Source organism: Magallana gigas, chromosome 10 (assembly GCF_963853765.1).
Source record: "Magallana gigas chromosome 10, xbMagGiga1.1, whole genome shotgun sequence".
NCBI lineage: Eukaryota > Metazoa > Mollusca > Bivalvia > Ostreida > Ostreidae > Magallana > Magallana gigas.
The window spans coordinates 20,960,951-20,977,346 of record NC_088862.1 but is presented as its reverse complement, the minus strand read 5'-3'; the positions used below and the strand labels follow the sequence as shown (position 1 = coordinate 20,977,346).

The 16,396-nt window shown below is 34.0% G+C and overlaps 2 protein-coding genes across 4 annotated transcripts; one reads left to right on the top strand and one right to left on the bottom strand.

Annotated features, from left to right (window-relative positions):
- Nucleotides 1–992: 992 nt before the first annotated feature.
- On the bottom strand, nucleotides 993–7,489 carry LOC105328971 (uncharacterized). 2 transcript variants are annotated; one of them, XM_011430062.4, is made up of 7 exons: nucleotides 7,329–7,489; nucleotides 4,968–5,129; nucleotides 3,427–3,563; nucleotides 3,161–3,273; nucleotides 2,621–2,773; nucleotides 2,208–2,322; nucleotides 993–1,864 (listed from the first exon to the last, which is right to left on the bottom strand). In XM_011430062.4, exons 2-7 carry the CDS (start codon nucleotides 5,120–5,122, stop codon nucleotides 1,125–1,127), a joined length of 1,413 nt encoding a protein of 470 aa, XP_011428364.3. In that variant the 5' UTR covers nucleotides 5,123–5,129; nucleotides 7,329–7,489; the 3' UTR covers nucleotides 993–1,124. The 2 variants fall into 2 exon arrangements, with proteins under 2 accessions (XP_011428364.3, XP_011428365.3); XM_011430063.4 differs by lacking the exon at nucleotides 7,329–7,489 and adding an exon at nucleotides 7,030–7,051.
- A 2,974-nt stretch (nucleotides 7,490–10,463) lies between these two features.
- LOC105328970 (ADP-ribosylation factor 2) lies at nucleotides 10,464–16,241 on the top strand. 2 transcript variants are annotated; one of them, XM_011430061.3, is made up of 5 exons: nucleotides 10,464–10,619; nucleotides 12,319–12,508; nucleotides 12,989–13,099; nucleotides 15,188–15,312; nucleotides 15,794–16,241. In XM_011430061.3, exons 2-5 carry the CDS (start codon nucleotides 12,361–12,363, stop codon nucleotides 15,956–15,958), a joined length of 549 nt encoding a protein of 182 aa, XP_011428363.1. In that variant the 5' UTR covers nucleotides 10,464–10,619; nucleotides 12,319–12,360; the 3' UTR covers nucleotides 15,959–16,241. The 2 variants fall into 2 exon arrangements, with proteins under 2 accessions (XP_011428363.1, XP_019923062.1); XM_020067503.3 differs by having other exon boundaries at nucleotides 10,523–10,544.
- Nucleotides 16,242–16,396: the final 155 nt, after the last annotated feature.

Genomic DNA, 16,396 nt, shown 5'->3' with positions numbered 1-16,396 from the left:
AAAATGACTATTCAATTCTTCAAATGTAAAACTAGACGGGGAAAAATTACGCCATTACCAGGTTACAAAGACCAATCATTAGTCAATAAATGTATGAAATATATTTAGTTTATTTACAAATTTGTTGGCATCATTCAGACATTCTCTTTGCCAATTTTACATGTGTATGCATACCCTTATAAATGTATTATCGTTATGTACGCTTCTCCTTTTAATCGCTATCGAAATCATAATGCATTATGATTTTTTGAGAAGGTAACACTAGGACCATATGTGACGCCACACCTTTACCTTTGATGTTCCCCATCTATCCAGTCTCTAAAGTAACATAAAATAAAGGTTGAATAACAACAAGCGATCGTCTCTTTTTATTTATTGATTAACATATAAATAGACTTAATTAATGTGGATACATCAATATTTATACAAAAAAGATAAAAAGGTTATCTTTGGGGGGGGGGGGGAAACAAGGCCTTTGTATTAATAAATTATTATAAAAAAAATATCTTTGTTATCAATCATCTCATAATAATTGATTACCAAAACGCTGCCATGGAAATCGCAACTACAATTGTATTAGTTGTTCAACGCATCCTAGATTTTACATAAATTTCATAAAAAGGAAAAAAGAATTTATAACTAAATATGATAAATGCAATCGATCAACAAATCAATAATCAGGCCGTGCAATTGATTGTTGGATCCATGTAGACCATTTTCCAAGCAGGTACGAAAACTGTTAGTTTCATTAAACCCCATGAATGCATCCAAATGTACATTTATGAAATTGTTCATGTGGATAATAGCAAAAGAAAAATAAACATAGTATGCATGGGCATCTCTACAAATTCCTCGCAATTAATTTTATCACATTATACATCATGGTATAAATATAAATCGACCTGAACCAATTACGTCTGTATACGACACCTGTTTCAGCAGGTATAACAAAGGAATATCATAAACGACATGGACGTTGGAAGCTACGCTAAGTTAAAATACCCTATAACAAACAATTAGCTTATACAATGATGATAAATTGGATAATGTACGATAAATATGATCTGTTATAGGAAGGAATGTACAATTGTTGTAGGTAACGACACATCACGTGATCACATGTGTTATATAACACTTGCGTGGGAATAAGAACTCCTTGCGTCCAACTGCTCTATCGTCTGAAACTGTCGCGCATGCGCACCAACGTCATAATCACGTGATACGATGTGTTTGGGAGACTTCTGGCTGCTGTAGTAATCGTTATATCTATCTGTCCGATGATTGCTAACAAATTCATCACCTCGGTATGAATCGGTTGTTGGAAGAACTTCGAATTCATTATCATGATTGAATGCATGGTTGTCATATGGCACACGATTTTCACTAATAGGGGTATTAATTTTCCTGAGTTTTGAATTGTTCCCTCCCCGCCCATATTTCTGGGCCTCAAAACCTCCGTTTTCAACCTCCCCCTCATAACCACTGTCTGCTTTGGAGGATTCCGAACGTCCACTTCCGCTGCCTTGATGTCTATGCATAAATCTGTTCCCACTGTTGGGTCCGATACCTTCCGAAGAAGCTGTGCTGTCTCTTTGCTGATTTGTAACAAAACTTGTTTCTTGAATCAAAGAACTTGATGGCGGTGGAGCGTGAAGCTCGACCGTCACCTCATATTTCTGGGCAGGTGCGTGTCGGTTGGATCGACCTCGAATTCTCCCCGTTTGTTCTCGTGTTGTGTCACGTGATGCCGGTATGGGGGCGTGGTTTTGTTCCTCACAGATCTGATAGTTTTCGTAGTTGTACGGTTTCTCCTCTGCGATGTCTTCATCGAAAGTCCAACCCGGAAGTATCGTCTGCAGCTCATCTGGATAAAAAAAATCTTAGTAAATGAATAAAATGCATTAAATTGCTAATACTATGTGTACAATTATTTTGGGAATTGTAGCATCCTTAAACAAATCTTCGTCTACATACTAAAGAACCCCAAAAAGAAAATAAATAAATTTCCAGTTTCCGAAAAAGTCACCAATACTAATATCTGATACATGTATTACAAAATTACAGAATGACTTTCAAGAATCCAATGTTTAATGGAAAAGTGCAAAAAAGTGACACGATTTGAAAAGCGCGAGCTTGGGCTCATATGGTCTTTAAACTTAGCTGGATTAATTGTGTCTCTCTGAGATTGTGTGGGTCTGTATACTGACCACGTGGTAGGGCGATGATCCGGGTATCTCTAGTTTCCCGGTTGGCTTCATTGATGTCTCGAATGCGAATCTCTGACACAGTGACGTCATCAAACGAAAATCGCATGTGGGGTGCCTTTGATACATGAATAGTCATGTCATTAAATATTTTATTGATAGTTGAAGTTAGATACTAATTTTCCTTTATAGTTTATGCAATATGTACTTTAACTAAAATATCGTTTTCAATTTTGTATACTGCATAGCAGGAAATTGACTCGTGAGATAAAATTTTTGCATAACCCACGGAAGTTTCGCAAATTCAATGCTCATAGAATAAAACTTATAATCTGATGAAATGTGAATACAACCGACAGCGATATTAACGTGTAATAATCAGAAAAGTTTGGTTGTATTAGCTGTTTTAGGCTTACTTTCATTTCCCATTTGATTCCCTGGTGACGGAAGTCCCCAGGATACCGGATCACTATGTCCCCGAACTCACAGTCTGTGTATTTGTAATTGGAACTGGTCCCGCCTTTTACGACGTCATAATACAGCCGACGAATGATGTCACTGAATACAAACTAAAACAAAAGATTGACTGAGTGCTGGCTGTTTAGAGATGTTGTATTTAATGTATTGTACATCAAGTACAAGTCTGCTTCTCCTACGTCATCGAAAACCAAAAGCGGATCTAACAAACGCTTATTAATCGAGGACCATCTCGCTCAATTTTCTCGTTCTCATGCCCCGTTCTGATTGGCTTCTTTATACTTGCTTGAAGGAAATCTGATTGATAAATGCTTATACAAAAACTTCATAACTGAATAAACTTTGTTTTCATGCCTCTACAAAATTTTCTCACATTTTGTACCCAAAAACGAAACTAATTTGATCAAGCGTATTTTTTCAAGCGTATTCAGTATGCTAGACTGGCCGTGGATTTTTGACGATGGTTTACTTATACTAACCTCTAAAACAAACGGCTCCCCACGCCTCAGAATGCGTTTAGCGGCGTCAATGCCCATCAGTAGTCGGCCAAGGATCTTGGGGTGAGTCTGGTTAATCATGACGGTCCAGTTCTCTACAAAACACAGTTGGGTGTTATCAGATATGTGTTAAGGAAAGAATTATACTTTGATTTTTTTTTTATAAATTAAACATATACTAGTATTTATAGGCGACTATAATCTCATTCCATGGAATTTATGTGTCTTTGCTTTAATGTTTTACCTACCTCTATCTACCGAGAAAAAGCAATTGATTGACTGGAACCCCGATCCTGACAACACAGTAGGTTGTACTACTAGGGGGCGCTTCAGGAGCTCCGCTCGGAACGTCTCCAGTTCGTCACTGCTTCCCATTCTGTATATTCTATAACAAAGCCAGCGCAATGAGCATATCTGAATTCATTTTTTCTATGATTTCTGATTTTATTGAATAAATTTATTGCATGATTTGTTGTTTTATTTTTTTTTAAATAAATATTCATATTAGAACGCCATCAAAGACCGTTATCTGGGTTTTCAGAACGAGGTGAAATTTATATCTTGGCTAGCGAAAATTGTTATCAAGGTGCCATTTTGGACCTATATTTTGTTGAGATATCATAATTATGCGGGAACTTAATCTTAAATTAATCGTACCGAGCGCTTTATAAGTGAATTGTTGCATCTTATTATCATAATGGTTTATCACTTTTGACTGTTGCTGTTAGGGATCGAACACGCAACCTAATGAACCAAGAGAGCATTTTCTACACCAAGAGAGCATTTTCTGCATCATAAACACTATATAGAACTCCAGGTACGAGACGTTTGCATATCTAATGAACACTAACAAAAAAATATAGCATTAGAATTCTAATACAATGTCTTCACGCTAAACTTTATATCTGCATACCGACTGCACACTTGCTTTTATATATATATCCGGTACAAATATCAAGATGCATCCAGAAGTCAATAAATGCAACCACTCTAAAGAAAGCTTTTAAAATAATTAAAAACCTGAGATGCAAACATGAAAAATATTCAACATGCGTGGCGTTTTTAAACGCACCCGCATTGGCTGTTATTTACGAAATCAAGACCGTGTTTCGGTGAACATTATGTTATGTTGCCAGCTACTGTTGCAATTGTGCTTTAGCAGCAATCATATGCATATTGATTTCGATGATGCACAGTTGAAACTCATGATACGCCAGCAAAGCAACAAGAATGATCAATCTACCATATGACCATCGAATACTCTACTCCACATAATTAAAATATGTTGTTTTACTCTCATGCAGCCAAAGCTATTGCATTTGGGAATTCTGAATGCAAAACTAGTATGGTTATACGTGTAGCAGGAAAAGTGCTTGGGGGTTTCAATATAGTTAACTGCTAATATTCTATGATGTGTTGATAAGGTTTTAATTTTGTGTATGTTAGCAGATCGATAACAAATCATGATGGCGTGTTCAGTTGGAAAAATAGGAAAACGAATTACTTTTTTATTCTTTTAAAACGTCTTTTGTCAGTTCTAGACAACTTCTGATATATCAAATACACTGCTTTAGGTTCATACGCAGGAAAATTAAATACATGTAAATTTGTCTAAGGAAATGCGCAAAACCAAATCTATGCTAACTTGCTGGAAAGTTAATTTCCGCCAAATGCCTTATCACAAGGGCTGCCAAATAAAACGTATACATGTACAGTCGTATTTTACAAAGAGTGTGTGAACTGTCATGGAAATCGCCGTTGAGAAATGAGCCCGGGTGAATATACAAACCTCTTGCGTGGGAGAACATTGACCATGGCTGCTGAAGATTCCAGCAGAAGTTCTTTCCCCTCCCTGCGGGGTTTGACGAGTCCAAACAACACGTTCCCATGTCTGATCACCTCCTCTTCCCGGGCAATAATCAGCGCCTCCCCGTGTTTGTCCATAACGAGGCTGAAATCATGTATCATAATAATTATTTTTTTTGGAAGTATTTCCATAACAATGCTGAAGTCATTGTATTAAAAAAAATCACTTGTTTAATGTACCTAATATTTATTAGACATGTTAAACAGTTTCTAATAATTCCATAGCTTTTCAGCTTTCAAGTTTTGATAGAAATTGAGATGAAATGCTACACGTAGTTTTACAGTGCTAAATAAAGTGCTAATGTTTCTGAAAACAAAAGCGTGTACTTTAGTATCACATTAAAATGTGAGTGTCGTCAAAAATTAAGTATTAAGGCTTAAATGTATAAAAACAAATTGAATTGGATATAATAAAAATAAGAAGAAAATCCGCTTGCTTTAGAGATAATCAAAATGTAAATTTATTAATAGACGTTCTGGTTATTGCTCTCTCTCTCTCTCTCTCTCTCTCTCTCTCTCTCTCTCTCTCTCTCTCATTCAAAAAATACAAAACGGAACATTGAATAACATATTTTTCTACATGCCTGTAAACTTAGATAACAAATATACACGGCAATGTTTCCATAGATCAATACAATATACACTCTGATTAATTGTATTGACCTGTGTTCTTATCCTTCAGCAATTGTGTCAAGGTAAATTATTCCCTAGTCTAATTTGTAAAACGACTGAAATTTATGGCCATCACTCTTGTCTTTAATCCTGAACATCTGGGGGGCATGACGGCCCCGGAGGATGGCGAACAACCCGTTTATCCGGTCCGTCTGTATATAGTGTTCACTCACAACAAACATACTCAGACCTGTCTGTTACATATATGTTAAGTACATGTACACACACATTTATTTATATTATCACCTGTTTGACCCATCAGCAAGTCGATCCAATTTTCACGTTCATGTATTCATGAATACAATAACAGTATGTGATACATGTACTTATGTACCTATTGATATACCGCGGCATTTATTTAAAAATATAATTTTGTAGTCATTTTAAAAAACCAGCAACAAGTTATTATAATTGAAGTAAAAATTGGCCATCTGAAGCGTGTTAACTTTTATTTTTATTTTTTATTTTCTCACACATGATAAATGTTCGTAACCAACCAATTAACTGACTAAAGATCTTCATGGTTTGTTTACCAGTTTATGCTGCTGTGTCATGTGAAGCAGATTCTAGATCAATGCTATGCCTTAAGAAGTATTGCATGTAATATCCTCTGATCCATACACAATTTACAACATGACACATTTTGTATCCTCGTGAAAAACATGCATTCATAAGGACTCAGAATGACTTTGATATTAAATACAAATAAATAAAATATACTTCTGTCTGTGGTAAGATATAGTGCTTCGTGCTGCTTTAGATAGCTTTATTTTGTTGCTTCAGAGTTTAAGAACGAACAGGATGTATATATAGAGTACGTCTGGTAATACATACAAGGGGATTCAGACCGCTGGCTAGCTATAGAAGAGTTGATTTAGAAACGAAGCAGCATCAAACTAAATTAATATATTTTTCTTTTCTTTTTGAAACATTTTATCATCGCACTAAAAACTTTATATTGTGTACACATTTAGTTATGTCGACATTAAATAGTGTAAATACCGGTACGATAAATGATTACAATATGTTGTAATAACAATAGTATACCAAAGACGTACATGTACATGTACGTGTATTATCCATTACGAAGCCAATCCTAAAACAACATGCCTTAGTTTGAACATTGTAAACTAGTTATCTTATTATAAACTGTTCTTTTCACTAAAAGTAAAAGCAACTAATTGAATGTCAGTGACACGTGTGTGTATGAAAATTAACGGCATTAAACGTGTGTTATCCCGACTTTAGTTAGCCCAATGCAGGTAAACCGAGCCATATCATGAATCATTAATTATGACACCTTGTAAACATACCTGACATTCCAACACAACGCAAAATCGAGATCCGCCAACTAAATGGAACAGACCGTTGATGTGTAGGAAATATTTGAAAAATTTCAATGAATCGATGGTATAAGATTAACATCTACATCATAGATGTGTCTCCGGTTATTGCTATCACTCCTAGCTCTGTACAAACCAAGTACGGGGGAATGACCTAGTTTTATTTTGTCCCGAATGGTGTTTTTTTTATCAAGTCCACACGACAAGCGACATATGGCTAACGTAGGAATAAACTGAGATAATCGCAATAATTCGTTTAATTAACTTACCTTATCTAAGTGTTGTTCATCTTTTGACTTTTGAGTTAATCCTTTTGTGCGACTATTTCTTGTTTTTGTTGTCTCTATCCCACACGTCGACCTCGATCTACCTCATAGGTAAAATATTTACCTTTTGTGCGGTATATTTCAAACGATTACCTGTATCGTAAATGTCTGAACCCATATGATCGGTTTAAATATTTCCGGCAAAAATAGGGCAGTTCATTCATTTGTTCATCCATCCATTCATTCATTCATAACCTTTTTGTTAATATTGAAGCTCTATGTATTTATATACAAACCTGTGAAAATAATATATCTAAAGATTAAAAGAAATATTTAATAATGCAAATGAATACATAACTGTCATAAAAGTAATGGACATCAGGCAGTGCCTATATGTAAGTCCTCTCCCCAAGGATCAAAATTACAACTGATATATATCAATCACATTTAATTTATACAAGCATAATAGTATATACATGTAATAGGTACATAATAAAATAAGTTCATAATATAATATTGCAACATTAAAGGAATTGCACGAAATAGATATTGGGGGGGGGGGGGGGGGGGGGAAGGGAAGACACACAAAAGAAAATTCAAAACATGGAAATGTGTTAGATGAAAACAAATATGATTAGCAGACAGTAGTATTTTATCATGCAAATTATAACAAGAAAATAATCATCAAAATATCCGTGGTATACATTAAGAAACTTAAGCATATATTAATTGTTAAATAATTTCAGGAAAATAAACCTACCCTAGAGCAACACTGGGTTTCTTCCCCTAAAGTAGTTACAACACCGGATGAAGCTTTTCCATTCAGTCAACTAAATGATAACTGAATGGTCTGGAAAGGTGACTGAATGACAAAATATGCCATTCAGTAACTTTTCATGATCAGTTACATTTCAGTCACTTTTCATACGTCATGTATGACAGAATGGCATCCTGTGCAAATACAAATTAGCTATTAATAATAAAGGGAATACAGCTTATGATGTGACTTTTATCAACAGAATAACAAATTTGACAAATTCAAGTTTGAAAAAAAAAATAACATGAATGTTTTAACAATGATTTTAATTATTTAATTACATTATACTCAGAATGGTAGACAATGTGCTATAATACATATACATTTAGTATATGAATTTAGCATGTGCAGATCTAGAGAGGGTCTGAAAGGGGGTCAAAATTCGGACCCCAAGCCCAACCTTCTAGAAAATTCTTTTTTAAATGCACGTAATTAAATTACCGAATATATGCCTCGAACCCCCCACCCCTGTGTCATTGGTTTTTATTTTTTATTTATTTATTATTTTTTTTTTGGCAATCCTGGCAATGAGGTTATGATAACTTGATTTTGGTGACAAATACATGAATAGAATTATAAAACATAGTACTTAATGGTTTCTGAAAAGATGTATTTCAATTACATTTACTAATGTTTCACGCTTTGGATTACATATTATCTAAGCAAAAGTTGTTTTTTTATGCCAGTTTTGTACAATACAATATAAATATATGAGTTGGTAATAAACCAAAATATGTCAAAATATGGTATGAACATGGTGCAAAAATAATAAGTGACTTTTTTAATAAAGATGGAAACGTTTTTATCACATGCATATGTTTTGAGAAAAAAAATACATGTATAAAGCTTGACAGATGATTGTACAATGCAAGAAAGAAGAATTATATGTAAGTTTTTCAAAATCATGTCAGTTGATAGATTTGAGAAAAGACTATTCACCATTCATTTTATTTTTACTTTAAATTTATATTGTTGAATGAAAAAATTTCCAAAGTTTTGTATCAACTCATTGATAGTAAAGATAAAATTATTGCTCCCAAGGCAATTCAACAATGGAAAACTGAACTATCACTTCACTTGGATGTAAATGATTCTGTCAAAAAAAAATTCAAAGTTTGTTTTAAGACAACTACTGATACTTCAATACAATGGCTACACAACAGAACTCTTTATAAAATTCTTCCTACAAATTATTACTTAGAGAAAATTAGTTTTATTTCATATGATGTGTGTGTTTTGTTTTTTTGTAAAGAAAATGTGGAATCAATTCAGCATGTATATACGTATTTATGATATACTCAGAAATACTACCTCTATATATGGAATAATCTTAGTATGCATAATTACAGGGGGAAAAACTTCAAATACAGGAGGCTTTAATGTCAATAATATATTGTTTGGTGAAATGCCATTTAGTGGTTGTAACAAATTTGTTAATTTATAGTTATATGAACTCCAAGCAATGCATTCTTAATTTTTCAAAAGAAAACAAAAAGCCTGACATTCAATGCTGAGTTGTTGTAACATCTTTTACTCAAATAAAAGCCTTAAAAGATAAATATATACAGTAGCAATCAAATCGACTTGCAAGATGATGAAATTTAACAAACTCTGGGGAAATTTAAAAAAAGGTAATTCAGATATAATTTTGAACATTGTAAACAACTGATCTATTAGTTTTTTCTTTTTCTATTTTTTTTTTTTTTTTCCTTTTTTTCTTGCATTGAAAAAAATGTAATGTGAAAGGGTGTTATTGGAAGTGTATGAGAATGCTAGAAAAATACCTATAGATGTATTAATTAAATTGTGAAAATTGGTGGGGTTATTAAAAACAAAAAAAGAACAGGAACAAACAAATAAAAACAAAGCGCAATATGTCAGTCTCCTCTCCATGTAACCAATTCCCCCGGATATAATTAACATATTAGGACCGTCAATAAAGAGATCTTAGATTCCCCTTTATATGATTTTGATTTGCATTTATTTCACAGGTGTTGTGTATTTTCTATGTCATAAAGAAATTGAGACTGTAACATGTGATAAACTCGGAATAAAGAAAAAGCCTATACATAAATCTGTATTGGCAATATTGTAAAATGTAATTTTCAAATTTGGCGCCAATCGAATTATGAACACGTCCCTCGATTTTCTCAATCCAACAAAATTAGTGTACTTTTTGGTATCCAAAAGGGAAAATAAATAAAAACATTTTCTTTCTTTAATATGATTAATCTATTTTTCTTCTTACACACACCAAACTCATGAGAGCAGTTTAAAATAATGAAGTCTCCCCGGGGATAGGATATTTTCTCAATAGTTCTATCCCAATTGCGGGTCATTGACGTGGCATGTGCAACGATTACTGTTCCACGTCCGCCATTTTGACTCGTCCCGATAAACAGGCAAGCGAGTATTTCATAATTTTTAAAGCATACGCTCGCTGTATAAGGCTTCAGAGAAGCGAGAACGAAAAGGAGGTGAGTAGAAGGTTATAAGTGCTGAAAAACTTTGGAAAAAATGGTTTTATATGGGGTGATTTAATGAAAAACTTTATACTTCCGGTTAAGACTCGACAAGTATTGACAATAGACGGTGTGACCTATTGGTGAGTTTCTTGGTCTACAGACTTAATTTAAAGAAATTTGGAGCTTCCATCGCTGTAATTTTACGTTTTAAGCTTCTGTCATTTTGTTAATAGATAAAATACGTTTATTTTATTGAAAATCAATGCTGAACATGGAAATACGATTTGCGATGCAAGATAGCGACAATTTTTATTAGACAATTCCGCAATCTCTCGGAAGTAAAAGAAGAGGATGTCGTTTAAAACAAAGTTTTTATATATATTTATCATACATGCAAGATTTTTACGTGGTGTAGTTAAAACAAATTTGATTTTCTGAATTTCATCTATAATCTTCAGACCATTGTTCTACAGTGGAATAATGAGGGTTGGTCTATGTCACACACCATGTTACAAAGGACATGTACATCTGATACTGTGAAAAACTTGTGGTCAAATCGTGACATATAACCAACACAGGGAAATTTCCCCTATTCACGATTATGAATTACTCATACCTTAAACTTGGTATATTCCTAATTACTGGTTCTGAGGACAATAGCAAGTTTTGTATGTTTTATATTGCCCCTTCGGATAGCAATGGCTGTACTTGTAGTAGGGAAATGATAAGTTGCTGTTGGGGGGACTAATAAACTTTCTATTACATGTTGGAATGGTCAATTTGATAGGTGTTTCATTGTCATATGACAGCAGACTACCTTTTTCATGATTCGAGGTTGTTGTCTAGTAAACAAGCCCTCTAAATGCTAGGATGTGGGTAAACCTATTTAGGTGGAAAATCGAATGTTACATGTGAATTTAGTGACATGGGCAAATAGCACAAAGGACTATGTGCGGTATGGTCAAATATCTGCCCCCGATTTCAACCAATTTTTAAATAGTATCGTATAAAAATGAAATCTTCACAAATCATTGTAAAGAGGATGCCTATAACTTTAATAATGATTTTAGTCATCATTGCTCACTCCCTGTTTATCTATGACGTCACCTAAATGACCTAATTCCCGCAAATTTGCAAACAAATGAAGATATTCTCATTTTTGCTCTATATTTTGCATTCGGAAGTATAGAGGGCAGGTCAGTGCGATTTTAACATATGTTTTTCTTCAGATAGTTATACATATTATACTAAAAAATGGTACTTGAGCAAGCCTGCGCTCGATGTTTCCCAGTCGAATAACCATCGGAAAACACCCATATTTTGCTACAAAACATCAATTTATCAAAATAATGCAATATTCATGACGTCATTTCTACATTATGACGTCACTGTGGTGATAACCTTTTACACCTTTATTTCCAATATGATTTTAACTATCTTTCACCTTATTTTAAAGCTCTTTCTAAAACTTTGATTTTGGGGGGCAAAAATTGCATAAAACCGCACTTAGTCCTTTTCGTGAGGTCATGTCTTGATTAAAATAAAACCCAATTTTTTTTTCATCATTTCTTTATAACAGCTATATATTCAATAAAGCTAAGAAGCGTATTTCTTCCCTCTGCGTGTATTTATTTTCAACATTTAAATAAATCAAGAGAAATTTCAGTTTTCAGTTTCAACCTAAAGACTTTTTTCTTTGTTTTTTCTACAGGATTTGTTTTCTTAAATTACTTGCTTCTGACAACAGCCCACCATGGGGAACATATTTAGCCAGCTGTTTAAGAGTTTAATCGGCAAGAAAGAGATGAGAATATTGATGGTGGGGTTGGATGCTGCCGGTAAAACTACTATCCTGTACAAACTCAAATTAGGAGAAATCGTCACAACTATACCCACGATAGGTAAGGACCCTCTATCGTCTGTAGCCAAGTCAGCAAAGAAATTCTGACAATTATCCTCTCGAGCTCTATATATTGTCTTATTGAATGAAAATAATATTCATGAATAGGCTTACTCATATTACTGCAATAATGATAATGTCACTAGAACAAAGGAAGCAGACTCAATAATATGATGTGTTTGGTTTTATATTGAACTGTGAAAAAAAAATGAAAACTTTACTCTGTTGTGTTTCTGAATTAATTTGGTAGAAGAGAATCATGATGCCGAGCAATTCAATTGACTATCCGTCCCCACTGTCACAAAAAAAATTTAAATTAATTAGCTTAATTCTCAACTCAAATCCGGGAAAAAAGGAAAACTTCGGAATATGAGTTAACACCTCAGATTTTTGGCTGTAAAAAGATGAAAGATATAGCCAGTAAGGCCAGACAATCTATCTTTGTATGAACACTTAGTTGACCCTTCTTGTTTCTTTGCAGGTTTTAATGTTGAGACTGTAGAATATAAGAACATTAGTTTCACTGTGTGGGATGTGGGTGGTCAGGACAAGATCCGACCACTGTGGAGACATTACTTCCAGAACACTCAAGGTAAATGATGGTTGTATGATTCACATACTCAGAACACTCAAGGTAAAACTCAGTAATGGTTGTATAATACACACACTCGTTCCACTCAGGTAAAACTCAGTGATGGTTGTATAATACACACACTTGTTCCACTTATGGTAAAACTCAGTGATGGTTGTACAGGGCTCACACTAGCTCAAAATTTTGTGTCGCAACCTTTTCGCGTGATAAATCATTTTTTTCTATCATAGTGTTTTTCACCTTACTAGAATACTAGTTTTAGATTTTACATGTATATTATAGCATACCCCAAACTACCATCTTAATTATTATTAAATTATTATAAATATTTATAAAATTATGTAATTAATTATGGGTCTATATGGTTGTGAATATTGACATCTTGTGACAAGTATAAAGCTTTTTTTTAGATCTTTTTAGAAAATTAGTATTATACAGATTTTATCTTTTAATTTGTTTTCCTATGATTAAATTTATTTTTAAAATATAGAGCAAGTGAAGAGGTCAAATTTGCTGTATTGTAATATTATTAAATCCCAAAACATGATTGTTATTGCATCTACTTGGCTTGTTGATTGGCGTATGAACATCATATCTTAGTAGATATATGTAGTTTGTGTTAATTTCGGAACAGAGGAAATTCTGGCTAAAGGTATTAAATGTAAAGATTGTGATTTATAGTCAAGACTATCATTCCAAATCATACTTCTTTTGTTTCAAATAATTATTAATTGAACTGTGACATTTTAGCTAAATTCAAATGTAAAAATTCCAAGTTTGCTATATAATTCTATTTATAGACTACCCTTACGATGTCAGAATTTTAAGTCTTAGCACCTTGTCAAAAACACTTACATAACAATTTAAATTAAGTAATTTTGATCAACCATATATCATATCTTAAACCAGTTACACTTTTTCAAAATATATATTCTCATTTTATGCAGTTTTTTGTTGTCCGTATCCAAATTCTTTGGGAAATGACGATCACATTGTAAGCTCAGTTGATGAAAGCATTAGATATGTCCGTGGTTAATTACAAATCCATTTAGCTGTAATAGGGTGTGAAAATCACCTATCATTTTGTTAAAACAGTTGTGTATACCCCGCTTACAGCTGACTTAGACTGTTACCTGTGTCATTGTCTTAAGTCAGTCAAGCGTAAAGTCCAGCTACAGACTGTCGCTTGGAAGAGATTATGCAATCAAAACAAAAGGCTAGGTGATTTTCAATGAAATCTGGGTGTCGCATTTTACAAAAAACTGTCGCATTTAATTCTGAAAAATCGCAAAAAGCGACAAATGCGATGGGCAGCGTGAGCCCTGTTGTATAATACACACACTCGTTCCACTTATGGTAAAACTCAGTGATGGTTGTATAATACGCACACTCAAGGTAAAACTCAGTGATGGTAATAATACACAATAAGAACACTCAAGGTAAAACTCAGTGATGGTTGTATATTACCCAAACTCAGCGCACTCAATGTTAAACTCACTGATGGTGACTTACTTGGAACACTCAAGGTAAAACTCTGTGATTATTGTAATACACACACTCAGAACACTTAAGGGGTAGAACTCTGTGATGGTTCTATAACACACACACCTAATCGAAGTATTGAATTTAGATCTCTGTACTCAGCAATGATAGTATTATATTTACACACACTACGCAGCAGTAAAATTATTCCCGCACTAAGTTACAGTAATATTATTCACACTCGGGGTAAATTATTGAACTCAAAAGATAAACAAAGCCAGGCTCATGGGCTTTGTTATGAAATTTTTTTTTTGGGGGGGGGGGGGGGGTGATTGGTTTGAGTGAAGTGAGGTATTATAAACTAAAGAGGTGAGTCTCAATGTCAAATATAAAGAGGGGAGTCTCAATGTCAAAACTATCTAGTTAAGCCAGATCTTGTATTAGAAAGTTAATTGAATTTCTTTAATATCCAATGGGAAATACCGAATGTTGAATGACTGATAGGAGAGCAGCCAGAACTTCTGAGTTTCAGATTTATTTTTTGTTGTGGATATGAACTTTAATACCATGTGATGTTGGATGTTAACTTGATCCTCTGTGTTTCAGGGTTAATCTTTGTGGTAGATAGTAACGACAGGGAGCGTATCACAGAGGCCCGGGAGGAACTGACCAGAATGCTTAATGAGGATGAACTTAGAGACGCTGCACTTTTAGTTTTCTGTAACAAACAGGTTAGTATTTACATGCTCAGTCCTGATGGTAAGACCTGTTGAAGACTGTAACATGTTTAATGGCCAGCTGATTTGCATTTGTTATAGTTTCTTTGTCTGCTGTTTTATAAAGTATTGTTATTAATGCAGTGTTAATTAAACTAGTATGTCATTTTGTTTCATCTACTGTAGGTTAGATATATATAGTAGTGATTAGGTGTATGCACGTGAAAAAAAAAAGTTTTCCTAAGTAACTTTGGGTTTCAATAAATCTTCTGGGGCTTTCAAAAAGAGAGTGCAGGAGGCAGTTCATCACATTAGAATGAGCCAATTCAAATGTCATAAACCTTTAAAAATAATTCTAAAAAGCCTCGCCAAATAGGCATATAACCTCTCCAGTTCAAATTTATTTATAAAGCCCCAACTGTTCTTACTTGTTTGTGGCAGAATTTTTACTATTCTAATGAACTATCACTGAAATGTTTCTGGGTCATTTCAACAGGATCTGCCAAACGCTATGAATGCTGCCGAAGTAACGGACAAGCTCGGACTTCACAGTCTGAGGAACCGATCGTGGTACATTCAGGCTACCTGCGCCACCAGCGGCGACGGATTATACGAGGGGCTCGACTGGCTCTCCAACACGCTAAAGAACAGCAAACAGTAATAACAGCGCCGACTAGATCACACAGAAGGGGGAGATAATTAACAAACAAAAACAAACTGTATACGTGGAGGGTGTGTAATGCGTCCACGGTAATGGAGAAGATATTTATTGTAACGAGGACTTCTCTGGCCTTGTTTTAGTGTAATATTGTACAGACAGCCCGAGCCTGACTCTTGTGTTTACGTGTTTTATTTCTCCATTATCGACGGACAGAGTAAGCGGACTGACATCTTCCTGATACGATGTGGTAATATATCTATTAAAGTATGGACTTTTTTTTTTTTGATGTTTAGTATGAATTTTTTTTTTTTTTTACATGTGTGGGTGTTCGAAAAAATGAATATATTAACAAAATTATTCTTCAAATTTTTTTTTTTTGTCTAATAAAGGCTTTTGTTTACCAAGGAAATAGGTAAATGCATCAGTATATGGTATCTT

Coding starts and splice junctions, on each gene's coding strand:
- LOC105328971 (XM_011430062.4), bottom strand. CDS start 5,122: ATGGACAAACACGGGGAGGCGCTGATTATTGCCCGGGAAGAGGAGGTG. Junction 3,564..4,967: donor AATGTTCTCCCACGCAAGAG/GTTTGTATATTC, acceptor GCTTTGTTATAG/AATATACAGAATGGGAAGCA. Junction 2,323..2,620: donor GAATCAAATGGGAAATGAAA/GTAAGCCTAAAA, acceptor CATGTATCAAAG/GCACCCCACATGCGATTTTC.
- LOC105328970 (XM_011430061.3), top strand. CDS start 12,361: ATGGGGAACATATTTAGCCAGCTGTTTAAGAGTTTAATCGGCAAGAAA. Junction 12,509..12,988: donor CACAACTATACCCACGATAG/GTAAGGACCCTC, acceptor GTTTCTTTGCAG/GTTTTAATGTTGAGACTGTA. Junction 13,100..15,187: donor TTACTTCCAGAACACTCAAG/GTAAATGATGGT, acceptor TCTGTGTTTCAG/GGTTAATCTTTGTGGTAGAT.